Source organism: Anas platyrhynchos, chromosome 13 (assembly GCF_047663525.1).
Source record: "Anas platyrhynchos isolate ZD024472 breed Pekin duck chromosome 13, IASCAAS_PekinDuck_T2T, whole genome shotgun sequence".
Classification (NCBI taxonomy): Eukaryota; Metazoa; Chordata; class Aves; order Anseriformes; family Anatidae; genus Anas; species Anas platyrhynchos.
This window is the reverse complement of record NC_092599.1, coordinates 12,809,719-12,837,141: the sequence shown is the minus strand read 5'-3', so window position 1 is coordinate 12,837,141 and position 27,423 is coordinate 12,809,719. Positions and strand designations below refer to the sequence as shown.

The 27,423-nt window shown below is 56.1% G+C and overlaps 1 protein-coding gene across 5 annotated transcripts; it reads left to right on the top strand.

The window, feature by feature from the left end:
- Positions 1–229: 229 nt before the first annotated feature.
- TWF2 (twinfilin actin binding protein 2) lies at positions 230–27,423 on the top strand. Of its 5 annotated transcripts, XM_072044534.1 has the most exons (12): positions 230–379; positions 10,394–10,471; positions 14,984–15,162; positions 17,017–17,112; positions 17,997–18,101; positions 19,458–19,472; positions 21,985–22,017; positions 22,922–22,978; positions 23,943–24,068; positions 24,154–24,304; positions 24,438–24,559; positions 25,260–27,423. In XM_072044534.1, the coding sequence occupies exons 1-12, from the start codon at positions 355–357 to the stop codon at positions 25,425–25,427; spliced, it is 1,155 nt and encodes a 384-aa protein (XP_071900635.1). In that variant the 5' UTR covers positions 230–354; the 3' UTR covers positions 25,428–27,423. The 5 variants fall into 5 exon arrangements, with proteins under 5 accessions (XP_071900635.1, XP_071900636.1, XP_027323592.1 ...); XM_072044535.1 differs by lacking the exon at positions 21,985–22,017; XM_072044536.1 differs by lacking the exon at positions 10,394–10,471 and having other exon boundaries at positions 302–379.

Sequence of the window (27,423 nt, the reverse complement as noted above, 5' to 3'; positions counted from 1 at the left end):
GCTGCTGGGTTTGGGGTGGAGCTGCTGGTTTTGGAGGGGAGCTGCTGGTTGGAGGGAGCTACTGGGCCTGGGGGGGTTGCTGGTTTTGGAGGAGAGCTGCTGATTTTGGGGGGAGATGCTGGTTTTGCGGAGGCAGCTGCTGGATTGGGAGTGTCTCTCTTCCCACACCGACCCCCCTGCCACCCCCAACCCCTCGCGGGGGCACCGCCCGGGTCCACCCCCTCCCGTTGCGATGGGGCGGTGCAGGCAGCGGCCCCGCCCGGCTCCGGCTCCGGCTCCGGAAGCGGGAGGCGCCGCCGCCGGAGCCGTTTCCTGCCCGGGACGCGGCGGAGCGGAGCGGAGCGGCTCGGAGCCATGGCTCACCAGACCGGCATCCACGGTAAACGGGGCCGACGGCTCCCGGGGATCGATCGCCGCTTTCCCGGCGGAGCCCTCCCCGACCCCCCGACCCCTCCCCGACCCCCCGACCCCATCCCCCGGGGCCGCGCCGCACCGCATCGCACCCGCGGGGACCGCGCCCCGAGCATCGCGGAGCCGTTTGGGTGCCGGTGGCTCCCCGCGGGATGCCGGTGCCGGTGGCTTGGAGCATCTTTTGTCTGCCCGCCGCTTGGGGAAGGGGCTGCAACGCAGCAGGGCTCGGGCACGAAGCCGCCTTCCCGCTGGGGCAACGCCGTGGGTAGGGCGGGTTGGCTTCCCTGCAAAGCTGTGACCCCAAAAGGTGCTGCCCGTGGTTTTGGGGGGGACCGGGATGGGGCAGCCAAAAGCAGCTGGTGCAGGGAAGGGTGGTGGCACGGGGGGACAGCATCCCACCTCCCCGCCGTGCCCACCAGCACCCCGGTCCTCCCACTCCAGCGCGGGAGGAGCGGGTTCGAACAAAGGGAAGGAAAGCAGGGCAAAGGGGTGGCTCTGAAACTTTGATGTCGAATGGAGAAGGCGCATTTCTGGGAAAAAAAAAATAAAAAATAAAAATTGGGGAGGGGGCTCCAAGAGGCAGCGCTGACGGTTCTTGGCTCTGGATGTGATGCTGCGTGTCTTGGTGGCGTTTCCCCCCTGCTCTCCGCCCGCCGGCTCGCTTGGCAGCATTAATCAGGACCGGAGGTGCTGCATAATTGATGGGAGCGGATCAATATGCCAGCAGAGATGGGAGAGATGCCGGCCCGAGCTGTGCCAGGTCGGGTGTGAACTTAGCACCGCTGCTCCCGGCAGGAGGACGGGCGGAGGTGTGCGTGGGCATCGCGGTGCCCTTCCTCGTGGCAAACGTCTGTCTGCAAGCGTGGTGAATTTACGGCTGCTGTTCCTTCGCAGCACCACCTCTGTCTCTCCTTGTGCACATTCCCTTTGCCTGAGGACAGTCGGGAGCATCCTTCCCCTTCAGATGCTCTTGGAGCAGCCGCTGAGGAGCTCGGGATGGTGCTGAGGTGTTCCTCCTGCTTCACCTGGGAGTGCTGGTAGCTTACAACCTTTGGGTTCGGACTCGTTGCCTCTAGTTTAAGCCCTGCCCAACGCAGGGAGAACTGGCGGGGGGGGGCGAGGTGGCCGCATCCCATTCCCGCAGCACGGGGCTTGGAAAACCCTGCCGGGATTATTGGTTCGGGTCATTAATGTCTGTAGTGCGTAAGGTTCGCGCTGTCAGCAGCTTTCTGGTGGAAAGGGGAAGGGACTCGTGCTCCCTACCGGGAGCAGGTGGGTGCCCCCCGTACCGTGTTCCCTCCTTGGGGAGGAAATGGATGGACTTAAAACTTCCCTGCTCATTTGGGATTTTGGAGAGGGCAGCTTGCATTGGGTGGTCTCACTCTTGCAGCATCTTTGATGTCTTCCTGGATGTGCAGGTCTCTGAGGCAATTTTGCTCATCCCTGATAACCGAACCGGCGCGCTGCTCTGGGATCAACATCAGCAGAAACAAGCAGTGGTGAGGCAGGCGGCCGTCCAGCGCTTTCTGCGGCGTTCCTCTTCGTTCTGCCTCTTTGTCCCTTTTCTTTGCCTTGGACAAAAGGGCCGATGGCTCTCCGAAGCCACTCACTGCCTGTGCTGTGTGCCCTGTCCTCCAGGCAGAGCAGTTTCCTCTCTGCCTGAAGCTGCCGGGCGAGCACCTGCGACGCAGAGCTGGGTCAGAGGCAGTCGGCACATCGGGGAACCCCACAAATGGTCTGGGTGTCTTTTGGTCTTCCCTGCCCTGGCACAGCGGTCGAATTAACTCCTTCCCTTGGCAGCAAGCTGACTCACTCTCAGATGAGAACTAGCAATCCCACTGCTGCTTTCTTCTCCTCTGCTGAGCGTCTGAGCTCTGCTGTTTGCCAAGGAGGAGGGATTTTTCGGCTCTTCCCAGTTTCACAGGCCTCGTTATGATTTTTTTGGGGTATGCATCGCTGTTTTTTGTTTTCTTTTCCTCTCCCATTTACAGGAAGGCATCTGCCACCAAGGGGAACTAGGGTGGCACACCCCAGCCAGCTTGGGGGGCAGGTGGAGCTGTGGGGCACCCCCAGCAACAGGCGGAGGTGGGTGTTAGGTCTCCTCCTATCCTCAGCTTGTGACTGACATCGGTGCCACCAGTCTGCCTCCAGTTGCTCTTGCTCTGTAGGAATAAAAGCTTTGTATGCTGCATTCTGGGTGCCTCCAGCGTCAGAGTATCCAGCAGGCACCTGAGGAAGACGTTGTGGATAATGTACCCAGCTCCACCTGTGAGCCCAGCTTTCAGTGGCAGCTCAAAAGCAAGAATTTGGTGTAAGTGGCACAGGGGAGGGCTGGGTCTGAATGCCTCAGAAACTCGAGTGACCTCCTTTTCTCTGCACACCTGGCAACAAGAATCAGGCATGCCACGGGACGTGGGGCGGGAGGAGCATCACTGCTTTGTGTGTGCTGACTTTTTGGGAAAAAATATTTGGTCCTGGGGAGAGGGAGGCGATAGCGGCGCTTGCTGAGATTGCAGGCACACGAGGGCGAAGAGCTGCAGGTTTGGGGGGCTCGCCAGGACTCAGCCTCTTGCCTCTGCATTAAAGGCTAGGTTTTGAGGTATCTGTGGCACCTCTCTCATAGGTGCTGGTGAGAAAACCGGGCTGCCACAGAGACTGCCCGGCTGGGGAGATGCCATAGAACAGAGCATCTCAGTTGGCAGGGACCTTTGGAGATTATCCCCTCCGACTGCCTGACCGCTTCAGGGCTAACCGAAAGTTAAAGCATATAATTGAGGGTATTAGGAAGCTGGCAAGGGTTGCTGTGAGTTTCTTGTGGCTGGAAATCTGCTTTTTAGCTAGTATGAGGATTTACTGGGTAGTTTTGCTGTCTCTTCTGCCCAGAGTTGTGATAGATGGGGACAGCACTCCCTTTCCTGCCAGGACTGGCCGTTGTGCTGTAGTAAAGAGGTGCTGAACCAAGGCTTTGGCATGGGTGGGAAGTTACCCACTGTTTTTTTGGTTGCCTCTGGGTGCTCTTTCTTAACCTCCATCCAGAGAGAAAAAGTTACTTTGGGGTGATTTTTTTTTTCATTTGAAAAGAGAAGAAATCAGTTTTGTAGTTTCTGTGCGAGACTGCAAATGCGTGTGTTCCGCCAAGCAAAAAACATAAAGTTTGGGTCCTGCTCTTCTTGGGGAGGGACAAGATGTGGGGCTGTAGGAGCATGGGGATGACCTGCCCATACCCACATGTGGTGTCCACCACCTGCTTCTGTGTGTGTGTGTGTGGGGGGGTAATTGTGAAACTGGAGAGCAAATGGGGAGCATAGGCGTATCTCCTGTCCTGCTCTGCTTCCTCAATACGCTGAGCTCAGAGAGCTGGACCTTCCCTGGCCGTGTCCCCTCCCAGCCTGCATGAATCTGTGAGCAGACCCTGCAACACCGCTCCTGGCAGGGGATGGTGATGGTGTGGCTTTTGGGCTGTCCCCTGCCCATCCCCAGCAGGTCCCTCTGCCTGGCCACGTGGCCCTGGAGGGGGCCTGAAGGCTGCCCCATTGCTTGGGGTGACAGCAGGTGGCATGAGAGGCAGGTGACAACCAGCAACACCCCAGCTCCTGGCCTCGCTGCACCTCGCAGCAAAGGCCAAACAAATGCCCTAGATGTATGCTAAATGTGGAGCAAATGCCCCCCATGGCTCAGAAAGCGCAGAGGGAAGCTCTCACCCCTGCAAACGTTCCATCTGAGCTGTAATTTTGAGGATGTGTAAATAATTAAAGCCCCTGAAAGCTGTGGAGAAGAGGAAGTCCCTTGGAAAGTGTGTGTAAGGAGACTCTAAATGCAATGAGATCACTACCAGGCTCCTGATACCTGCTCCAGTGCTCCCAGTTGTGACTTTGCTCTTGGGAGACTGGGAGAGAAGAGGAGCAGGGACCAGCAAGGTGGTTCTGTGGGTGAGGCAGCAGCGTGCTTTGCTCTCAGCAGCTGCATCGCTGGCTGGTGGGTGTCTTCCAAATGGGTATTGCTGACCCCAGGGTGGGGAGGGGGAGGCCTGGCTATGATCGGAAACTGGGAGATGCTGGAGTGGAGAGAAGATGGCTTCCCAGGGACACGCATGGAAAATTAGGTGCTGAGAGTTGAATGGCTTCACGGAACCGAGCAAGTGGCTGGAGGAAGTCCCCAGACAGGATTTGCAATATGGCCAGGACTCATCCGCACAAAATCCTTCTGTGGAGCAGAGCCCAGCCTCACGGAAAATTGGAACAAGCTTTCGTTGTGTCCTCTCTTGCTCAGAATGGCTTGCCCTTTCATTCTATTTTCTTCTGAAGTCTGTAGCTTTTTCTTTTCCCAGATAAAAGAGTACGTGCAAGGATATATATATATATTTATGGCGAGAAATAAAATCCTCTTAGTGCTTCAGCCAGCCAGCCAAGCCTATCAGTGTGAAAGCGCTCAGTAACAAGCAGGTTGAGCAAGCAGGTGGTGCACAATGGAGTTAGGCTGGAATGGACTGAACAGGAGCCACTGTAGCAGCAGCAGCAGCGATCCTGTGCCTGTGGCAGTTGTGCATTTCCATGGGGTTGGCCTCCACGCCACGTGGGGAACCACGGGTGCTGTGCCCCTGGCCGGAGGGGCTGCGGCGCTGAAAGGGAAGCGGCCGCTTGGAGTTGCTTCAACTTGAGGATTATGTCTGGAGGATGAAAGATTGATGGCCGGAGGCTCGGGTTTCCTGTCAGGAGGACGAAGGGGACTCAGCATATTCAGGGAGGCATCTGTTTCAGGGAGCATGTATTATTGATCTGGGAGCACTGAGCCGTCGTGCAGCCGGGGGGCGAGCGGGAGGGCTGAAGCACGCAGAGGTTTGGGGTGAGCACAGAGCTCTGTCACCTCCATCCCCGGCGGGTCAGGTCCCCCAGGGCTCCCCTGGGGGCTGTGCAGGCAGCAGCTCTTCTAACACCATCACATCCACAGGGGGAGACCGGCTGGCATCACACAGCAGTGCCTGTCCCTCATGGTTCGGGCTGCTGGTGATCCAGGGGAGAGGGAGCAGAGCTGTGGCGTGTCATGCCTTGGGCCTTCTCAGACACGCTATTTAGGGCTGCAAACGTCGGAAAGGATCGACTTTGGGGTGCTGCCCAGCCTCTCAGCATTTTCGGTTGATGAAAGATGTCAGGCCCAGCACTAAAACCTCTGTGGGACAGCCCCGTACCAGAGACGAGCAGCCCCGTCAGGCTGCGGGAGGCGCGTTCACCAAGCAGGCCCAACTGCGTGGCCGCCATGCACGTCCAGCGTGCTGTGCTGACAGCTGAATGTCTCAGCACATCGTGAATGCAATGTGGGCAGCTCATCCACAGGCAGATGGATGAGGGGAGGTGTTACATGGCTTGGGCTGGCTGGAGGCAGCTCCTGGGCTCACCAAAACATGAGGTGCAGGGGGAGGCATGGGCACTCGCATCACGCTTAGCCTTCTGCGAGGCTCCTGGTCAAAGTGGGCTCTCTGTGAGGAGGGTCCGTGGCAGGGCTTTGTTGGAGAAAGACCAGAAGGTTTCTTCAGATGCCGCTGAGCCTGCCCTGCCTCAAAGCAGCAGCATCCCCGGCCAGTTTCTGGAGGTCTTTCAGGCTGGGCAGGGATGGAGGCATCATGGCTTGGTCACCTTCGTGACGAGAGTTCCCAAGTGCTGAGGTGGGACCTCAGATCGTGTGGCTGTTCGGGTTGAAAACCTGGTACAGTTTGCTTCTCACTATTTTTCTTCTCTCTGAGCTGACTGACCATGGTTCCCTCAGGCTTGCCCTGCACTCCGCGCTCCCACAGCTGCCGTCTGTTGGGCGCTCGCGGTCTGCCTGCGCCTTCCTCCTTGCACGATGCCGAGCCTGGATGTGTTGTTCCTGCTGAGCCCGAAGCCTTGTCAGCCCCAAATAACACGGCTGTGCTTGAGAGCCACGCTCTTGTCTATGCCTTGGTGAATGACTTTGCCTGCAGTGACATGAAGCAATTAACCTGCATCTGGCTTGCAACCCAGCGTAACCCTCTCTTCTCCGGAGTGGCTGGACCCTCCGTCCATGCAGGCTGCTCTCCTACTGTGGTATTTTGCTTCCTATTGAGTTTCATCCTATTTCTTCTTTTCCAGCCTGTTTCTCCAATCTACTGCGAGTACGGGGAGTTCTCCTTGTCTTCCAGTGCACACTTGCATCTCCTCTAGCTTCCCAACTTTCATCTGCAGAAAACGCTATTACAGTTGCCAGAGCTGATCATGGAAGTGTGGACTGTAACCGGACCCACAGCAGATCCCCAGGAGTTCTTGCTTGATCCAGCCTTTAGTAACTTTCAGAGCGAGTTACTGGCACAGTTTTGTGCTGGTGCTCTAAGGGTTCACCAACACCACAGCTTTTGAAACTTCAAGACACGTAGCAAGCTGTGATCCTCGCCCCCTTGTTTTTGCCTGGCCTGCAGGCTGGTGGCTCTGCTGGAAGAAGTTAGGTTGCTGTGATGCAAGTTGTCCTCAAGGGATCCCTGCTGGCTGCAGCCCAGCGTGTTGTTTGTTTCGGGACTGATGAGTTGTTCCGGGGTTTTCCAGGAACCCCTGCTCAGCGGGTGAGTTTGCTTGCCCCTTCCCCTCCCTCCCTTTCTAAGGCAGGAGGTGTGTGCAGCCTGCCCCCATCTCAGCTCCATTGCTTCTCCCTTCCCTGAGGTGCAGCTCTGCAATCTGTGCAGCTCGCGAGCTCCAGCCAGCTGGAAAGCACCTGCCTCACCTGAGTGCTCTTTAAACCACTGTTCCCCATGGCCATGCCCTCTTTGCCGTGGGTATCAGCCAGGCTCGCTGCCAGGCTCGCCCCAGCAGCCACGTCACTGCAGGGGTTGGTGCAGATCCTGGCTGATGTTGGGTGTGCTGGTGTGTGCCCAGCTTCTCCTTCCTCTCCTCCTCTCCCACCTTGTCTCGTTGTCAAATGCCGATAGGGAAGCCTCAGGAGTAAAGCCAATTCTTGTGATTTACCCTGCCTGGCCTCTTCCCATCCCGAATGGGGAAGGTGTAGAGGTGTGAGCACAAGCTGTGATTTCTCTCAGGAACTGCCCACAGTAAGGATCTTTTCTTGGCTTGCCTCCATGCTCACCCACCTCCTGCCCCTCTGACCTCCTGTGGCTCCAGATGCCTTGCAGATGCTCTTGTTTGATTACATGCAGGGTTTTCAGCCCTTGAATTGCATCCTAGAGACTCCTCTGCTGTCTGTGTCACCCCACACCTTGGGGCAAAGGTGCTGCTCACCTCCATCTCCAGGGTAAGGCCTCTTCTGTTCACCCTGCTGTTCTTCCAAAGCAGGATGTGGACTTTCATATTAATATTTCGGGCACGCAAGCTGTCTCATCAAGTCTGCTATGCCAATTAAGTCATAATCATGCTGTAATGAAACAGTGGCCGAATTCATGCTGAAAGCCTTCACAGCTAGCTTGTTCCTCTCCCTCTTCCCTGGGCTTTGCTCTGTGTTGCAAGAGACAGAAGGGAATGTCAAAGGCACCCCAGTGATTTTTTTTTTATATTTAATGAAAATTACTTTTCAGCAAAATTAAAGAACAGAAATCTTTTTTTTTTTTTTTTTTGAAGGTTCTGATGCTGTCTTCTCTGGGAAGTGCTCCTCCTCTTGGCAGACCTCGCGGTGCTTCCCGTTGGGCCGCAGCGTCCTCTGGAAGCATGCGTGCTTTTCCTGTACCTGCTTAAATCCTCCTGTCTGTGCAGAAAGTGCCAGTGCCTGGCCTGTCAGTCCTATGGTTTTGGCAGTCCCACCATTTCCAGGTGCAGGAGGGGTATACTTCCCTGTCTCCTGGCTTTCCCAAGCCCTGCACGCCCCTGGCCTCTAGAAAGGGTGGGTCTGTCTGCAGGGATTTGCAAGCCTGTTAGCACCGCAGGGCTTTTGTCTCTCTTCTCAGCAGCTGATGCTGTAGGAATATCAAAGGCCAACGTTGTTATTCCCTTTCTCCTCTTTTGGCAGTGCCAGAAGTGAAGCTTAATGATTATTAGGACCTTTGGGCTCTTGTGCTAGGCTTCCTGGGTGTATAAACCTCTTTCTCGTCCTCTTCCGCCCTGGGAGAAACCTCTTGTATTTGCAACAACCACAGATGCTGCCGGAAGGAAACAGCCTGTCTCATCAGGGAAAGGGCTAAAAATAACCGAGCTGCCTTGGGTGGTACTGGTGGGAGCGGGCTGAGCAGCGAGCTGCTGCTGGGAGAAGAGAAAGGGCTGAGCAGGCGTGCTGCAAACCAGGGGAGCTGCTTCCCTTGATGCTGACAGAGGGGGAAAGAAAGGGTGGTTTTTCTAAAATGGTCCTTGTTCGGATGTAATCTCTGGGTTTCTGTGTGATCTCTGCTGTTTGCAGAACACCAGTCTGGGAGCTGGTTCCATTCGTGCCTTTTTCTCTGTGCAGAAGAAGGGAAGGGAGAACCTCAAGATCTCTGATCAGGACAGTTCTTGAGCTGGTGAAGCAGATGCAGCTCAGATTTGTCATGCAGGAAGGGGGGAAACCAGTCTGCACCAGCCACCCTGCTGGTGGCCCATACAAGCTGTGGGATATCCCCTTTTGGTGCTGCTGCTGGGTCCAAGCATGGGCCCTGGTGCAGCCTAAGTGGGGTGTCTGCCTGGGGAGAAGCATCTCGTACCTTTGCATTTCTGCAGTATTTCTAGTAAGTGTTGAAGCTCTCTGCAGCTTTCAAGTCCCAGGATGGGATCTTCCAACCAGGTTGCCCTGGAATCAACACCCCGAGCAGATTCCCATTTCTTTAAAATGGGTGCACAGAGAGCAAGGCTGGGGAAAAAGATGTGCCCCAGCGTGAAAGGGTCTGGTATATGGGGTGGGTGGGAGGAGCAAGCAGGGATCTGGCTGGAGAGAAATGCAGAGGGTTGCACAGGGGAGCCTGATGGGGGCTGAAATGAGTGAGTGGCTCCAGGGGTCCTCAGGACTGTTTGCACTTCCACGTGCTGCCCTTGTGAGCCTCCTGGTGCCCCTCCGCGTGACAGGCAGCCCCTGACTGCCTTAGCCTGGCTTCCAGGTGAGGTTCAAACCCTGTCGGTCCCAGCTCTCCAGGCAGGATCCCTGCAGACCTCCCACTCTCTGGGGCTGGGAGGTGCTGTGTTCCCTGGGGCTCTGCTCTCCGAGCTGCATCTCTTGGGCGCTGCCTTTGCCCGAGGGCCTGCAGGTAGAATATCCCTGCTGGGGTGGGGAGATGTGAACCCATGGTGCTTCCAGGTTGAGTAATGACACCTGCGGGCTGCCACTTAGATATCTGTCTGCTGCCAGAGCCTGATGGTCCCTTCTGATGGGACAACAAAGTTGTCTCTTCCCAGCAGTCAAGGGGGATAAGGAGGAATGTGGCTCCACACCGAGTTTTCGAGCATCCTCATAACCAAAGCCCTGCAGGCTCTGCAGCAAAATTTGCAGGGTGCCATCGCCTGCCGCTGCAGGTTTGCGAGCGGGGAGCGCCCTGAGGTTCTTTACCTGCTGGAGGATCTCAAACTGGTGTCTCTGGTTTGGACCCATCCTGGTGCACGGCATCGGGGCTCAGCAGCATCCCCGCTGCGCATCGTGAGCCCCGGCCATCAGAGCTCTGCCTGTTGTGACATCTTCCAGCCACCCTGTATGCAAACCTCGCAGCTCTGTAAAGTTAATAAACTTGTCACTTGAGCTCTGCCCGCCTGCACCAGCCAAGCCATCATCTAAATTTGGGTGATTATGTTCACCCAGGCCAAGTATCAAGTTATCTGGATCACATGTGCTCCCAGCTGCTATTTAACTCCGAAGCCTCTGGGCGACGCAGCACTTTACTTCCACTGATGAGGCCAGCTGTTTGGATTTTGTAGCATTAGTTTTATTAAAACTCTTTTGGCACCAGTGATTTTTTTTTAAATTTTTTTATTATTTTCAGTTTCTCTCCTGCCAAGTTGCCTGTCCCCACAGCCCATCAACGAGCAGCGCCAGCTTTGCCTGTTAAATCTGACCACAATGTTTCTGGTTCTTTCAGCCACCACGGAGTTAAGGGACTTTTTTGCCAGAGCCCGAAATGGTTCAGTTCGGCTCATCAAGGTCGTCATTGAGGACGGTAAGCCCCATTTTTTAAGTGCTTTGATTCACACCGTACCAACTCTGTAATTCGCCTCTCCTCCTTTCTTTCCTCTTTGTCACCGTGGTCAAACGTGCCAAAGAAGAGCTTGCATTTCTGGAAACACTGTACAAAATCCTGCCGGGGCTTCCTGGCACACTGCAGCCCGCTGTGGGGTTGGGGTGAAATACAAGCATAAAATCCATGTGAGCTGGTGAGCGAGCTCTTGGCAGCGGCAGCCTTAGAGCCTCTGCCAGAGCGGCTTTGCTGTGCTGCCGAAGCTTGGGAAAAACAGTGACTTTGCTTTCCGCTGACTTTGGACCAGCTCTTCTCAATGCTGGTGCCTTCTCTTGCTAAAGGGAGTCGCTGCTGGGTGCTGGGCAGCTTTTACTGAAGTGTGTGGTTTTGGGGAGCCCAGCGAGAGGCTGCTGTGCTGGCACAAACACAGGAGAAGGGGGTGGCAGCCTCCCAGTGGAGCAGCCCATGCCCCTTGCAATGAGGGATTGGGTCCAAGGACGTTCAGGAGCAATGCGCAGCCCATCCCACGGCTGTCCCGTCCTACTTGGATGTGGCATCCCAAACCAGGCAGGCAGATGCCCCAGGTGCAAGCAGAAGGGGGCAGGAGGCTGTGCTTGGCCCTGTTTGCAGGCTCCCTGCAGCTCTTTAGAACAGCTGCGGGGGCTCTTCAGTGCCCCCAGTTCCAGCATCTGCTCTGTTCTGCTGCCACGGTGCTGCCTGTAGCCCAGTTCGCAGGCTGTAGGTTGCCACCAGCCTGCTTGCCCGTTGCCCATCAAAAGGGGACTTTGGCCTCAATATTGATCAAAATAAGCAAGTGGAACGATGCACTGATTTAGCATCCCGGCAGGGAACCTCGGTGGTGTAGGTTTTCTGTAGCCTCAGCCTGGTGCAATTACATATGAATGACTCGTTTGGCAGGGAACCCACCGAGGTTAGTGAGCTGCTGTCACTGGTTACGGCTGGGCCATCGGGACCAAGGTGGCATCAGCCGGTCTGGAGTTCAGCAGCCGACTTCACGTCTACACCCTGCCTCCTTCTGGTGCCTCAGCACCGTGCTTAGGGGTGTCCCATGCCTGTGTTCAGCTCTTTGTGTCTGGCTGAATGGTAGGAGCTGGAGTAAAACAAGCAATGCCCCCCAAAATGCAGGCGTGCGATCTGTGCTTCAGCCTGGAGCTGGATGGTACTCAGGGTGGCAGTTGTGAGGAGCCTGAGCAGCCCTCCGAGGATCTGGGAGGTGCAGAGCCCCTCCTGGAAGAGCGATGTGGCCCGGGCTTGGAGCATGGGGGACATGGCAGCAGTGCCACCACGGAGTTCACCAGTGTTGGCTTCATCCTCAGCAAGACCACTCCTTCCCTGTGTGCTGGGATGCTACATCTGCTTCATCGATGGGAGCCAGGAGCATCTTCAACAATTTTGCTCTCTTGTCACCATTTGCTTTTAAAAAACGTGAACCAGGGTTCTGTTAAGATAAACAACAGAAGCCCAGCCTGCAGTTAGAGCGCGAGGCCTCGTGCTGTTGGCTTTGGGTTGTGGCTGACGACAGCAGCGAGGAAGACTTTTTACCATCAATGGAAACCACGTCCCACCAGCCCTGCTCTGGCTGAATGGGCTATATTTATCCGTGTGATGTGTCATTGTCAGCAGCTGCCTCGTACGCCAGCCTTGCCTGGCGGTGAGCAGGAGAGCTGCGAGTACCTCTGTGCCCGAGGGGCTTGGTCTGCTGGGGGCAGATCAGCGGTGGTCCCACCAGGCTGGTTTGGGGAACCTGGGGACAAGTCACTTAGCCCCTCCGTGCCACCACTCTGCTCTGTGACCTCGGTGTGAGAGGAGCCTCTTGCTCTGCTCGTGGGCGCAGAGGAGCCTCTGCCCTGCAGGGCAGGGCTGTGGGGGATTTGGGGTGCTTCATTGTGTCAGGAGTGGGTGCAGAGAGACCTGAGCGAGGACCTAAAGGCCATGCAAGCTGGATGTGCCAAACACCCACAGAGCAGTGACACTTCCTTAGCGTCATCTCGGGCCGTCGCTGTGAGCTCAGCTCCATGCTGAGGCTCAGCAATGTTTTCCTGGCCTGAGAGTGACTTGTGGTCCACAACATCCTTAAATGGTGGGGGAAGTCTGCTCTAGTCGCTCCGGGGTGTCCGTGGGTTTCGTGACATGCTTTGCTGGGTCCTGCCCCAACAGGTTTGTGGTTCTTGGCACAAAAGCAGCGCTGTGCAGTAGTCTTGCGGACTCCTGTCTCCTGTGATGTCCCCATGGGGACCAATACTTTGCACGGACATTTCAGAGCAAAGCTGCCTGCGTACAGCTGAGTGCTGGGCACCTCTCGAGGGTCAGCAACGCTCCCAGGATGCTGCGGAAAGAGGTGGCAACAGTCTCCATCACTGCCAGTGCTGGTATGGTGAAGTGCTGCAGCTTTTCATTTGCCTTTTATGATGCTTCCCAAGCTAATGGGAATGCCAGCCGTGGGAGGCTGCTGCAGCGTTCGCCTTTGCTGCAGGGGCTAGGGAGGGAAATTTGCCCTGAAGGGATCAAGCTGAGCTGCAGAGCCTCAGTGGGAGGAAGCAGAATAAGGCACAGAGCAAAGGAAGGAGGCTGAAAAGGGTGATGCTGCGGATGGCCCTGTGGAGGGTGCTACCTGGGGATGGTGGGCACTTGGGATTTGATCCACAACTCTCCCCTTCTTCAGCAGTATTGGAGGTGCTCTCTGCTCTCCATCACCCGCTGCTCGTGGCTGCTCAGAGCTCCTGCCCACACCGGCTTTGAGGAGAGGTGATGCAATTCAGGAAGTCCTGCGGGCTCTGCAGAGAGAAGTCAGAAGTGCAAACACACTTCTCTTCTTTTTTTTTTTCTTTTATTTTCTAAATAAGTTCCGTGTTTCCCAGAATCTGCCAGCTAAGACAGTCTTTCCATCTATCCAGCTCCATTTTGCAGGACTGGATGTGGGTGCTGCTGCTGGCACTGCTATGGCATTTTTGGCATTTTCTGCCTAGGGAACACCTGGATGCTGCTGGCTCTTGAGGACCCTGCTGGATCTGGCTCGAACACAGCCCAATTCACCTGCAGTGAATTTATTGGGCCTGATTGCCTTGTGTATAGGATACTGGGACACCTAGCAGATGGGAATAGTTAGGAGCTGCCAGGAGGTTTGGCCAGTTGAAATTTATTGTGGTCTCTAGGAGCCTAGGTCTTGGGGCTTTGCAAAAAGCCTCATCCTTTTGCATGTCTGCTTTGTGGTTTTGAAGGGTACATTGAGGTTTTTATGTTTTTTTGTCCTTGCTTTCTCCAAACAGGTGGTTTTGTTGAAGGTAATGCATTTTCGATACCCTTTTCTGTGCTGAAAAGTGCAGGCTGGCAGAGCTGCTAACTGTCTTGCAGCTTGAGGCCTCTTTTCTTTCCTGCAAATCAGGTGGGGGAACATTTGCTAAAAACAACTCTTGGGTTTAGGGTGTCCTGCAACCCAGGAGCAGACCCCCAGTGAGTGCAAAACTTCACTGCTACACTTGAGGCACACAGAAACTTGCTGTTCCTGCCTTATAAGAGCTCTTGTGAGTAGGCTTTGGAGAGAGCAGACAGAAGCTAGCTCCCTGCAGGGAAAGCTGTCTCGGTGGAGGAGTTGGCTCTGAGGCGGTGGGGCCACATCTGCTGCGAGTGTGTTTTGGGTTGCACTTGTTGTTGTTCCTGTCATTATACCCATGAGGGCCCTTGCCAGTAGCACCTGGCCCTCCTGCACAAATCATCACAGCCGTACAGGGCGGTGTTTTGGAGGGAAGGGGGAAAAATGCTGCCTGGAGGAAAACACCCCTGGCTGATGGTGCTGCAGGGTGGGAGTAAGTTACCCCAGGACTGGAGTGGCAAACCCTTTCTTTATTCTCTGATTTGATCCTCTCAGATGTTTTTGTTGTTGTTGTTTGTTTCTATGATGCCTGTGCTGACGTTTAAGTCCCAGCACCACACTGTCCAGCTTGCTGTCCTCTTGTTTTCTGCTTCCAGCCCCATCGATGCTTGCGTAGCAGGGAAAAAATACTCTCCGGACACTTGAGATGCTACCATGTGCGTGAAATATGTAGGTCACTTCCAGAGACTTGGGCTCTCCTGGCAGCACAGCCTGCTGCAGGGGGGCACAGTGGGGACCCCAAGCTCCTTTTCTCACAGAGCAGGGGTTTTGACATATCTTAGGTTACAGGACATCTGGTAAGAGCAACTTTGGCTCAGCTTTGGCTCATCTTCCCAGCTTGCTTGGCTTTTGCTATGGGCATTTTTATTTTTCTCAGCACTCAGAATCTCCCCTGACGTGGTTCCTTGTGAGGTCCTCACCAAGCCCAGCTGAAGACAGAGGAGGAATGTGCGTGCTTCAACTCCTTCATCTGGTTCTCTGCAGAATGGGGTCGTTCTCAGCGCTGGAGTCGCAGCCAGCCCTGGCTGAGCTGTTCAGCAGCCCTGGAGGTGAGCTAAGCCTGGCCTTTGCATAACGCTGTCTTTTCTTCCTTCTCCTTCCAGAGCAGCTCGTTCTGGGAGCGCACAAAGAGCTGTCCCGGCGCTGGGACATGGACTACGATGCCTTCGTGCTGCCCTTGCTGGATGAGCAGCAGCCGTGCTATGTGCTGTATCGCCTGGACAGCCAGAACGCCCAGGGCTACGAGTGGCTCTTCATCTCCTGGTCCCCTGACAACTCCCCGGTAAGCTTCGCTCTCTGCTCACCTGTGCACGAGGATTTGTGGCTCTTACTCCTCTGGGAGCAGAGGGCAGCTGCTCACGGCTGGAGGTGAGGAGTGGAGGAGGTGTGAGCCAAGGCAGCCGCCTTTGCGCTGAGCCTGAGGAGGAACATTCGCGCCCTCCATCGCTGCACCTCAGCTGAAGAGAAGCAGAGACCACGCAATTTGGGGATGGGAGCGTTTCTTAACATGTGCAAGATCGCCTCCTTGTCCTTGTGGTGCTGCGTGATGATGCAGCTGGGCCCGGGGGGTTGTAGGTGCCCTTCTGGGAAGGGGACACCTCTGCCCTGGCCCAAAACACCACTAGGAAGGGCTGGCTCATGGGGCAGGCCCTGGCACCAAGTCCTCGACACGAGACCTGATGTGCTGGAGCTCATGGCCCACCTCCAGGCCCTCGCCTCCCCAGCCCAAGCTCTTGGCTGTGCCTTGGAACTGGGCTGTCCCAAAAACCACCCTTAAACAGGCCGTGAGTGGCCGCTTCCCTTCGAGGTGCCTAACTGCAGGGCAGCAACGACACCTGCTGGCTCTTGAGCTGTTGGTGGTGTTCCTGCAGGGTGTGGCAGTGTCCCTAGGGCCTCTCACGGTCTGGAAGCTACCATGAGAGAGAGAGAGTTTGCTTGTTTGCCCTTGTCAGGAGGGTGACACCTTAAGGCAGCACTGGAAAGATGGTGCAAAAGGACAGAGTTGCATTGGATGCTCTCGTAGGGCACTTCAGAAGCATGGTTTATGGTTTGGAAAGCACTGTTTTGCTGAGTGCATCTCCCTGATGGGCTTCCAGCAAGCACAAAATTGCCCTGCTGCGTTGACAGCCACGATCATTGGGCAGGTATTTGACAAAATGTGGAGGGACTCATTGCAGAGGAACTGAGGAGTGCTTGCAAATGTTCTTCCCTGAGCAGGGTTTTGCAGAAGTGCTGGTGGATGGAATCAGCATTTTTCTTTGTCAGCAGGAAGTTTTCATTTGTAATGTGCGTTCCCTTATGTCAACCCAACAACAACAAAACCAAACCCCTCAGTGCCATTCTCTCATAGTTCATCACTGGTTGTTGGTTCACAGGTGGGATTTTCCAGCTGTGTTCCAGGGCAACGTGTCCAATGTATCCTCAGGAGCTTTGTTCCTTGTAGAAGCGCTGGCTGAACCACACGACACCCTTCAACAGGGTGTCTGTCTGCTTTTAAGGGACTCCAGCACTATTTGCACCTTCTTTCACTCAGGTGCCATGAAGAACGTTGTGACTGATGTTCCAGAGCTCTGTGATAAGAAAGCAAAGAACAGAATAAACCAGCGGGTTGTGGACTGAGGCCAGAGCTTATCGGGGCTGTGGCATGTGTGTGCATACCTGCGCAGCCGCAGAAGCAGAGCTGATAGTTTTCCTGGTGGCCCTGTGCCCACTCTGTACTTGGAGCAATCCCCTGGAGCTGGAGATGCTGCAGTTAGAAATGAGGCTTAGGTAGAAGCCAGGAGGTTGTTTCCAGGTGGTTTGTAGTACAGTTTTCCATGGTGCAGGTAGCTACTGAGAGGTTTCTGCTCCAAGGGAGAACTTGGATTCTCTGCGTTGGTTCTGGTTTTGTGTGTGTATGTAACTAGAATAGCCCACGGTTAACGAACGTGAAACAACAAGCACGGAGGTGAGGTTGTTTCCAGAGCTCCTGGAGCTGAGATTGTAACCAGGCAGGCTAAACTTTGGGAAGGCAGTGCTGCAGCCATCGCTGGGCAGGGGGGAGGCTGAGCACATCGGGTGCCTCTTGGATGAAGGTGATGCTTTCCAGTCCCACCACCTCCCTCTGACCGTGTTTGCTCTCTCCCTCTTTGCACAGGTCAGGCTGAAGATGTTGTATGCCGCCACCAGAGCAACAGTGAAGAAGGAATTTGGAGGGGGGCACATAAAGGACGAGATGTTTGGAACAGTTAAGGTACAGACATGGTTCATGCAAAGTCACACTCCCCTCTCAAGCCTGTTGGGGTAAAAACTGAGCTTCAGGAGCCTACTCAGTGCTGAAGTCAGCTGGGACATGGGGTGCTGGCATTTGGGGAGGGCAGCGCTGAGGTTTTGCCCCTGCTGCTTTGGTCTCCTGGAAGTTTGCTGCCACTTTGTGTGACAAGGGGTTGCCTGTTCAGGCATGGAGAGGCTGCAGAGGTGGCAAGGTTGGCTGTGATTGTGAAAGAGGTGGGAGGAAGGCTCTAGAGAGGTCCAACCCTTTATGTTTAGAGAGAAAAGAAGTACCACGCAGCAGCAGCGTCACTCCAGCAGAAGGCTGTGACTGCACTTCTCTGTCTGGCAGCAGTTGGTGGGAGGTTCTCCTCCCATTTTCATAGGCTTTGTGCAGAAGGAACTACATTTTAAGGGCTTCCAAGACATCAGACCTTTTCTAGGTCTTAGGGTACCTGCACTGGTACTGATGGGAACCATTGAGCATCTCCAGCTGCTGCTACCCTGCTCCCCTGCCCCTCTCTGCACTCAGGCTGTGATCTCTGTCTTCCCTTCTTGCTTTTGTGCTGATGAGCTTTGCTCATCGTCCAGAGAGGCCACGCTGCTGCAGCCAAGGTCACAGGTGTGCTGCAGGCATCCAGAGCAGGGTGGGGTGGCACGAACAGGCAGAGCTTAAATCAAACGTGGGATTTGCAGGGAGGTGTCTGCGAGCATAACTCAGACTGACCTTACACCTCAGCAAGGAGAATGCCAGAGACAGGCTCAGGAGCTCCGACACGCCATCGGGGCTGGGGTCACATCCAGCCCTGCCCTGCCCGCTGCGTGGCAGCGACCACCCCTAATGCTTCCCTTCCTGTCTGCCTGCAGGAGGACGTGTCCCTGAGCGGCTACCAGAAGCACGTCTCCTCCTGCTCCGCGCCCGCCCCGCTGACTGCAGCCGAACAGGAGCTCCAGCAGATCCGCATCAACGAGGTGCGCGTCCTCCTGGCCCCGCTCCGCGGTGTTGGGCTTCCCGGGGGCCCAGGGGTGAGCGTGTCTGGACTGAGCCTGGGGCTACGGAGGTGGCTCTTTCTTACAAAGCTTTCTCACACCCGTGCTCTTTAGCCTGTCCCTGAACTTGCCGAAGTGGACCAAGTGTCTGTGTGGTCTCGTGCTCAATTTGATGGTGTAAAGAGGAATTTCCAGACTTTTTCCTCACTAGGACACAAGCTCAGATACCTGCTTTGCTTGCTGCAGTTGGCAATTAGAAGACGGTTTGAAGGCTGAAAGCAGGCAGTGTTATCTAGTCTTTAGGTATTGGGGCAAAACCCGGAGTTGAATGTGAATTTGGGGGGAAATCAGGAAGAATTCTGGCTCATCTTTTGGCTGCAGAGGTGCATTTGCCCATATTCTTCCTCTGGGACTACAAATACAAGGGATGCAGCCCAAAGGGCAGAGGTCTTAACCTACATTTTTTTGTGTTTTTTGTGCTGGAAGGAGATGTGGAAGCAGCACAGGGCAGGATGGGGGCCAGGCACATCTTTAACACTGCGTTGGTTTAACAGCCAGTGCTGTGAGACACCCGTGCCAACCTCTTCGTGGTGCTGTGGAAGCACTGGGACTGTTCGTGGGGTGGGAAGGCCACCTAGAAGCTGTGTTTTGGGGGAGCAGAATTTCACTGGGATGTTGTGGAAAGAGCATGCCTCTCTTCCTCCTGTGCTGGGTCTTTGGAGCTTGCAGGTGGATCGGGATAAGCCTGGGAGACACAGAGCCCAGCATTGTGATGGGGGTGGCAAGGACAAGGAGGGAGAACCCCAACTGCCTGAGCAGATCTGTGGCCAGTGCCTCCCCCAGTGCAGTGCTGTTGTTGGTCCTCCCCTCCCCACTCATGCTTTCCCTTACAAACTGGGAAGGGTCTAACCAGGTTCTGGCCCTCTTTTTGCACGAAAGGGCAAGAATTGCATCCTTCTTCCTTGTATGATGTCTAAAACCTCTTTTCCCTGTGAGCCTGGAGAGCAGTGGGGTTTGTTGTCCTGTGGCGTGACAGCCACAGCTGCTGGTGTGGTGCTGTGGCAGACGAGATGAGTGGTTTTTGGGAGACCCCACAAGCTGTGGGTTGGTGTTGTCGTCCCAGCTCCCATCCTGCAGGGGATGGGCAGATTTGTGCCGGAGGATCCGAGGTGCTTCCCATGTTTGAAGGAAAGAGAGATGCTGGTGCTTTGAGATAGCAGCTCTGGACTCTATCATTTGTTTTGTGTCTCCTTTGGGCTTCTACGGTCTCACTTGTGCCAGCTTCTCAGCTTGCCAATATTGTAGGATTAAGCGCTTTTTCTTGGCTGTGTCTTGCAGGGTAAAGTGGCCCAGGTAAGTGTTGCTCATGGTGCTTTTTTTTTTTTTTTTTTTTTTGTGCTTGATCTGCTCTGCTCTGCTTCCCACCCTCATGATTGCAAGAAGTGGCTCCTGAGTGAATGAGCTGCTGAAGTTTTGTTTGGTTGGGTTTCGTTTTAAAGGTACGCTGTCCCCTGTGTAAGCCTGCACCGCAGGGCGTGGGCATCTGCGTCTAGAAAGAGAGGGAAAACCAATATTTTGCCTGTGAATTTAAGGGTGCAAAGCACCTGGATGCTCAGGTCGCTGAAGTCTGTGTGTTGGTGCTGCCCCTGCTTGTCCCTTCGCCCCTAGCAGGAGTTCCTGGGAGCTACTGCTCCGTGGCCCAGTGCCATGCTCGCTTCCCCAGGGTGGCAGAGAACTCCTGACTCCACAATAATTTCAATTTACAGCCAGTTTCTGGAGCAGGGCGATGCAGAGGAGGGGCTATGTCAGCAGCTTGCAGCCTGCAGCATCCCTTTCTGTGGTGCCTTGCGTGGATGTGTGCGGTGCTCCCGAAGCAGGGTGTCAGCAGGCTGTCCCTGTGCAAAACCCCAATCGTGCTGCTGCACGAGGGCCCCTGGACGGGGGGCTGCAGTGACCACATGTGCAGCTCAAGTGCTGTGCTGCTGGTTTGCATTTACTCTGCAGCACAGCAGCGCTCGGGAACCCGCTTTCCTCCCTTCCCTTGCTGAACCCCACACCCTGCACGTACCCCTGAGTCTGACAAATCAATCAATCAATCAGGATTTTGGCAGTGACACAAGGGACACTGTTTCTTTAAAGCCACCTGTTTGCAAGTGCTTTGCTGTGCATGTTGTTCCTCCTTGCCTGGAGTCCTGCTGTTGGTGCATTTTTCAGGTGCATTTTTCATCGCTGGTCTCTAACCCTCGTGACTAACACCTGCCCAAGGTGCCGGCCACTTTTCCAGTTTTCACCCCAAAGGCACCCGTATTTCTGGGCTCACTGAAGCTCTCTGGGATCCCACAAACGGCAGTGGGAGGCAAAAGGCAGCAGCAAAGCAGGAGGGTGGAGGTGGCGGCTGCGTGACAGCGGCTTCAGTGCCAGCTCAGCAGCCTTGTACACCGAGAGAGGAAGGAATTGAACCAGAGCGCACCTCTGCAAGCAGAGCTTGGCCCTCGCAGGAAGCTGCACAGCCTTCTGTAAAGCAAAAAGCCCTGTGAGCTTTCACCTGTGATGTGGGCTGCTCCTGTGGTTTGAAAACTGCAGAGAAAGAGGTGCTGTTGTGAAGCTCTCCTCCTCCTCGGTCGCTGGGTGAAGTACGGTGGGGGGGTCTCAGGAGTGTGCTGTTTGCTTTGGGTTTGTTTATTTAGTTTTAAACAGTCACAAAATGCATCATTCCTGAGCTGGAAGCTGTCAGCAGCCTGTGGCTTTTGAATTGAGGTTGAGAAATCTGAATAGCCACAGGTGGAAGTCTTTCTAGAGGCGCTCAGAGGCTTCCAGGAGCCAGGTTTATCGAGTGCTGATGAGCACGCAGACAGCAGCCCTTGTTGGAAGGAGATCAAGAAAGAAAGAAACAAACAAAAGGGGGGGTGGGAGGAGAAAAAAACCTTCAGAAAAGGAGGTGAAATGACCCCCAGCTAACCCCACAGCCTGAGGGTGCCACTGATGGCCGGGCTGGAGCTGGGCGGGTGGGTGCAGCGCGCCCTCAGCCATCCCTGTGCACACCCTGGGCTGTGGCAGTGAGGAGGGTTTAGGTGAGCCTGGCCCCGATGCTTGTGGCTTTAAAAAGGGGCAGGAGCAGAGAATGCTATGGCGAAGGCGTGTGGCAGAGTTAACGTTTCTAGGACAACCCTCAGCCCCTTGGGGTTTTCTGACTTGAGCGTGCTTAGTGTTGAAGCGTTCACCCTTCAGTCCTGCTCGTCCTCCCAGCCTCGTTTAATTTCCAAGGTGTTTATCAGGGAGAAGCAGGAAGGTCTGGGGGTGTTGGCAGTGGTAAATCCCAGGTGCCACGCATCTCTGCAGGGTGGGACAAGGTGAGCCTGTGCGCTGGCCCTGCCTTTGGTCCTTTGCTGATGCCTGTGGCGTCCTCAGGGCTGGAGAAAGCAGAGCTCGGGGGCCAACCAGACCTCCTGCTTGCCCTCACCGCTCAACCCTTGAGTAATTATCCCCCAAGAGCTGTGTGCTTACACCCAGCTACCTCCCTGCTTATCCTCCGAGGCGCTTAGCTTGGAAAGGAGCTTGGGCATTTTGTTCTCCCAGACCTTTGGTGTTCTCCTGTTCACTCTCACCCAGAACGCTGTGTGGAGGGGGACAGCCCCAGCTCTGTTCCTGCAACTCCTTCATCTCCACGTCCTGAGCTGGGACCACCTGGGGCCGCCCTGGCTGCTCAGGAGGTAGGGCAGGGGTGGAGATGTCCCTGCAGGTGCTGGCTACGAGTGTGCCTAGCAGTGAGGGATGGGGACACCGTGCTAGGGGATTCTCCCTTCCATCCCTCCCCGCTGCTGACGTCTGCTGTGTCATTTTTGTCGCTCTTCACGCCTGCACCCAGGACCTGCCTTCCCTGGCTGCCAGCAGAGACATGGTAGGCCTCCACCCTCCCAGCATGTTCCTTTCCCCCTCCTCGTTTCGAACGAGCTCCCCCGGCCTGTCCCCGCCTGGGGTGCTGTTGACGGTGTCTCCTCTCCCCACGCTCGCAGGGCTCCTGCTCCCAGGACTCGAGCACGGAGGTGGTAGGCTGCTCTGCCTGCTCGCTGCTCTGTTCTCCTGCATGCCCCACTCCCTGTACCCTGTATCCTCTCCTCCCTCCATCCCGGTGAGCCGAGCCCCTCGCTCGCTCCCTCAGGATTGCCACCAGGCTCCCAAAACCATCCCCAAGGGACCTGGTGACAAAGTGTTGAACTGGGATAAAAGCCGGGGATAGAAGCGGGGATCGTATCCCTCTTGTGTTGTTTTTTTTGATACTTCAAGAGGGTGATGGGTGCCCACCTGGGTTGGGTGGGCTCAGCATGCACCCAGGCACCTGGCACCACCTCCCCAGAGCTCTGGTCCTGCCGGGGCTGCTGTGACAGCTTGGTGAGCAGCAACCCTGCAACACTGGGGGAAGGAGCCAGCGTGGGGAGCTCTGCACCAAGTGCAGCTCTTGCACATGCCCCGAGCACCATCTGGTGCTAGCCAGACCTCACATGCCAAACTTCCCTGGCTGTCTCCGAGCTGTATTTGAGACTCTTTCTGTCTTCTGAATTTGTCTTGGCATGTTCTGATTTTTTTTCTTCCTTATCTCCATCAAAAAAAAACAAAACTTTTTCCGTCTTTGCACAAAATCCCCTGAACTGCTCCCAAAATGAAACCAACTCCCACTCACCGCCAAGCATCCAGGTCAGCGCTTGCCCGGCCGCTTGCCCCTGGGGCAAATTGCTTGCCTGGGGCTGGGTGGGAAGAGTTCCCCTGCCCTCGGTGTGACTCCGTCTCCCTGTATTCTGTGGCAGATGGTAGGGGGCTGTTGCTGCTGCCCATCGCTGGTAGAGTACCCCGGCCCCGATGAGGTACGCCGTGCCTGCTGCGCCTTGCTCCCCGCTCCCTCGCATCGCCCGGCCGTGGCAGCCCTGCTCAGGGTGGAGGTGCCTGGGGTGATGCAGCCGCTCCGGGTCTCTTCCTCTCTGCGGAGGGTTCGGTTTTCTGGAAAGGGGGTCTGCAAAGCAGGGCTGCAGCCTCTGCTTGCCAGGGATTGGCGTGAAAAAGGGGACCTGTCTGGGCTGCGGGGTTCTAAATCCCCGCTCCGCTGGGAGCAGGGGACACCTGCCTGCAGCCATTAATCCCAGCACGGGTAGCTCAGGACGCACAAAGCCGAACGCTGTGATTTCAGGGCTCCCTGCCCTCCTGGCACACACGTTGCAGCTGGAAAGGATGAGAGGAACATGCAGTGGGGTTGGTTACAGCACCCCCTCCCTGTCCCCTGCTGGGAATTCGCTGCACACAGCCTGGTGCTGGGAAGCCCTGGTGATGCTGGGGGCTGGTCGAGGTGCTCTGTGCTAGGAGTAATTGTGCAGGGGGAGAGGGCAGAGCTGGGGGGCTCTGGAGTGCCTGGGGGCAGGCTCCAGGTGATTTCCACACTCCGAGAAGCACCGCAGCCCTGAGGCTGCCCAACCTCCTAAATCTTAGTGCTGCATTCCCAAGCATCACCTCTGCTTGGGAGCTTTGCTCATCTCATCTGCTCCCAGCCAAGCCTGTGTATTTGCAGGCAGCTCTGGGTCAGGCACCACAGGTTGGCAGGGCGGTCCTGCCCCCAGGATCCCTTCCGTGGGAGGGTAGGGATGCTCCCAGCCCCAGCGCGGGCAGGTTTTTGTTGTACTCTGTGCCTCCACCTCCGTGGCCCCAGCAGAGGCAAGCACAGGGCCACTGCTGCACCGTGGGGCAGATGCAGGTGTCTGGGCTCACCCGGCACGCACCAGTGGCCTGTGCCACCCTGCCCATCCCTGCCCTGACACACGGGGTTGTTTCTGTCCCCAGGTGAAGACAGAGATCAGCGTGGAGAGCAAGCACCAGACCCTGCAGGGCCTGGCCTTCCCCCTGCAGCCGGACGCGCAGCAGGCTATCCAGGCACTAAAGCAGAAGAAAATCAACTACATCCAGCTGGTAAGTCCCTGCTGCCTCTCTTCCTACCCACTCTGAGCGCTCCTTGCCGCAGCATCTTGCTCCCCATCCCCTTTTATCAACCCAGAAGCTGGATCTGGAGCGGGAGACCATTGACCTGGTGCACACAAGCCCCACAGAGATAGCTGACCTGCCCAAGAGGATCCCCCAGGACTCAGCTCGCTACCATTTCTTCCTCTACAAGCACTCGCATGAGGGAGACTACCTGGAGTCTGTCGGTGAGTCACGGCTCCCCTGCTCCTCTTTCAGGCTGTACTGGTCCCTGCCCTGCTGTAATCTCTAACGGGGATCTGGCTGCTCCTTGGCTGTGAGCCTGGGCAGCGCCGTGAGCCCCCCTCCTCTCTCTTTCAGTGTTTATCTACTCCATGCCTGGGTACAAGTGCAGCATCAAGGAGCGCATGCTCTACTCCAGCTGCAAGAGCCGGTTGCTTGACACTGTGGAGCAAGATTTTTGTCTGGAGATAGCAAAGAAGGTAAGTCTGAGCCACCTGGAGGTGGCTGAGGAACTATTGCAGGGGAACATGCTGCAACCAAATCAAAGGCGTGTCCAGGTGGCAGCATTACCCATGGCTTTGACTGGGGCCTCTTTCTGAGAAGTCTGGGAAGCCTCGAGTGTCACTAGAGTTGTTTCAAAGTGGCTTGGACAAAGGGCTGGAGAAAAAGAGGAACAGTCTTGCGCTGACCTGTGCAACCCAGCCCTGATAGGTGTCCCAGTGTCTGTGGTCTGAGGCCCTTACCCAGCGGGAGAGGATGGATTTCCCTGGCCCAAGAGGTTTGGGAGAGTGAGATGACCCAAACCCTTTCTCTCGCAGGGCCATGGCACTTCTCAGTGCAGAGGGAGGCCCCCTTCACTTCTGCCCTCTGTGCCCAGACCATCAATGAACTCAGAGAGGATTTTGTTTGGCCCTGAGGGGAGCAGCTTTTTGGTGCCCTCAAGGCAGGGGAGGGGAGGAGAGGGTGATGGAGCACTGGAAGGGTCTGCCCAGAGTGGAGGTGGAGTCCCCATCCCAGGAGATATTCAAGAGACACGTGGGCATGGCACGAAGGGACTTTAAGGGACTTTGTAGGTCAGCCAGTGGCTGGACTTGGTGACCTTCAAGGCCTCCTCCAGCCTAGGTAACTGAGATGGTGGGGAAGGCTCGGGGGCCGCTAACGCTCTGTTGCTGTGTGCAGATTGAGATCGATGACGGAGCTGAGCTGACGGCCGAGTTCCTCTATGACGAGGTGCACCCCAAGCAGCACGCCTTCAAGCAGGCCTTCGCCAAGCCCAAGGGGCCCGTGGGGAAACGGGGACAGAAGCGGCTGATCAAAGGCCCGGGAGAGAACGGCGAAGACAGTTAGATGTGGACGGGGCAGGACCGGGCAGTGAACGGACAGCATCCCTATGGCATTTCCCGGCTTCCACCTCTCCGCTTCCAGGCCTTTCTGCTGACCTGGGGATCTTTCCCCCCATCTCAGCCTTCCCCCTCGCCCCCTTTTTCCTTTCTCATTCCTTTTTGAGCATCAGGACGGGCTGTTTCACTCGAGGGTAGAGCAGTGGGGAGGGGGCAGGTTCTAGGTGTTTGTGTTGCTTTCCCCCTGTCCTTGTGCAAGCCCTGGGGCAGCTGGAGGAGGATAGGAGCAGCAGGGACCATGTCCCCAGCCTGCTCTGGTCCCACCTGGGATCACAGCTGCTGCTCTTGCTTTCCCCCTGGTTTACCTGCGCCAAGTGAAGGACTCACTCACCTGCGAGCTGCTCTATGCAAAGGAAGGAGGTGACATCTGGCATTGACTTGGTAGCTGAAAACGTGAAATGCTTCTTTCCCTGCTCCCCCTTCCTACAGACTTTGCTCACCACGGCTGTGTGCGCAGTCCTGCTATGCAAGTCCTGCGGCCATCCAGGCCCTGCCAGGCTGCAGCCAAGCCCCCATGCCTCCAGGGTGGGCTTCGCTGCTGTGGCCTCAGCGTCTGGAAGGAGAGTTTGTCTCTTATCAGAGCCAGCCTGTGTTGTATCGGAATTTGAATTTCAGGCAGTGCAGATGTCTCTTCCCTTCCTCTTTCCTTCCCTGATGTCATACGGAGCAGCCCTTGTGGCCAGAGCACTGGAAACCAAGCACCAGCTTTTGTTTTCCAGCTGCCCCACTCTTGATGCTGCTTGTGGCTGCCTTGGTGGCTCCCCCAGAGGAAGCTGCCCCCCTCAGCCACCCTGTGCTGCTCTTCAGCCCTGCTCCAGCTCCCCAGTGCCTCCCATGCCGGGGTGGCTGTGAAGCCCCTCAGGTCTGAGCTTGGTCCTCGGTGCTGGCAGGACAGAGAGAGGCAGGTTTTAAAGCCTGTTTTTCACAGCCATGCATGCAGATGGTGGGCAGGGGAGGAGGAAGGGCAGCACCTGGCTCTGCTTCCCCTTCTGATCACTCTCTTTAGGTGGAAAAGGGTAAGGTGGAAGGTCTTCCATGAGTTTGAGGTCAACTTGACCCTGGAGCAGGGTTACTCTGCCTTTTGGCAGTGTTTGGATCCCTTTATGACCCAACCCAGATAAATTCTTTTCCCTTGGAGGGGGCTGTTACAGCCTGGCCTCAGCCCTGACCCTACTGCCCAGGCTGGGTAAAGGGTGGGGGCCGGCTCTGATTCCGTGGCATCCCTGCAACCTGCACCATCTCCTTGTTCTTCAGCCTCCCCCATTTGCTTCATCCGCCTCCCTGTGTTTTACTGGCATGGGGGGGTGGTCTTGGTGTTTGTGGTGTGATCACGAGCCAGCAGCAGGGGCTGGGGCTGGCCTGACTCTGCCCTGATCCTCAGTTTTGTCATTCCTGGGAGAAACTTCTGGTCCTGGCACCTGTGGGATGGATGGACAACTGCAAGGAAACGGGGGGAGGTGGGATAAAGCCCTGAGCCTATCTTAAAAATTCTGTGGGCTACCCCAAATCCTGGCGGGGGGAAGGCTGGCAGCCCTGGCACATCCCTCAGCAGCTCTGCCCAGCCCGGGGGCTGTCCCCTCTCCCCTTCCTTGCTGGGTTAGGGCACGCTGCACGTCCCTGGCCACCAAGGGCTGAGGTCAGTGCTGCAGCTTTGGCTTCGTGAGGGGATTTTGTGAGGGGAGCGTGCCTTGCTGCTGGGTCCTAGTGAGGTCTCAAGAGCTGCCTGCCTTCCCCCCTGCGCTCTCCAGGTGCTGGAAACACCGGGGCTGTGCCCCCTGCCCTTCCCTGCTCGCCGGTGAATGTGCCGACGTTGCCTTGACCACGTTGGGGTGCTGGCTGCAGGAGCCGGGGTGCCCTGGCAAGGTGGGATGTGAAGCCTGGGGGGAGCAGAGCATACTGTACTGAACGCTGTATTTTCTAAAGAATAAAGTATTTTTAAAACA

Coding starts and splice junctions, on each gene's coding strand:
- TWF2 (XM_072044534.1), top strand. CDS start 355: ATGGCTCACCAGACCGGCATCCACG. Junction 24,069..24,153: donor AAATCAACTACATCCAGCTG/GTAAGTCCCTGC, acceptor TTATCAACCCAG/AAGCTGGATCTGGAGCGGGA. Junction 24,305..24,437: donor AGACTACCTGGAGTCTGTCG/GTGAGTCACGGC, acceptor TCTCTCTTTCAG/TGTTTATCTACTCCATGCCT.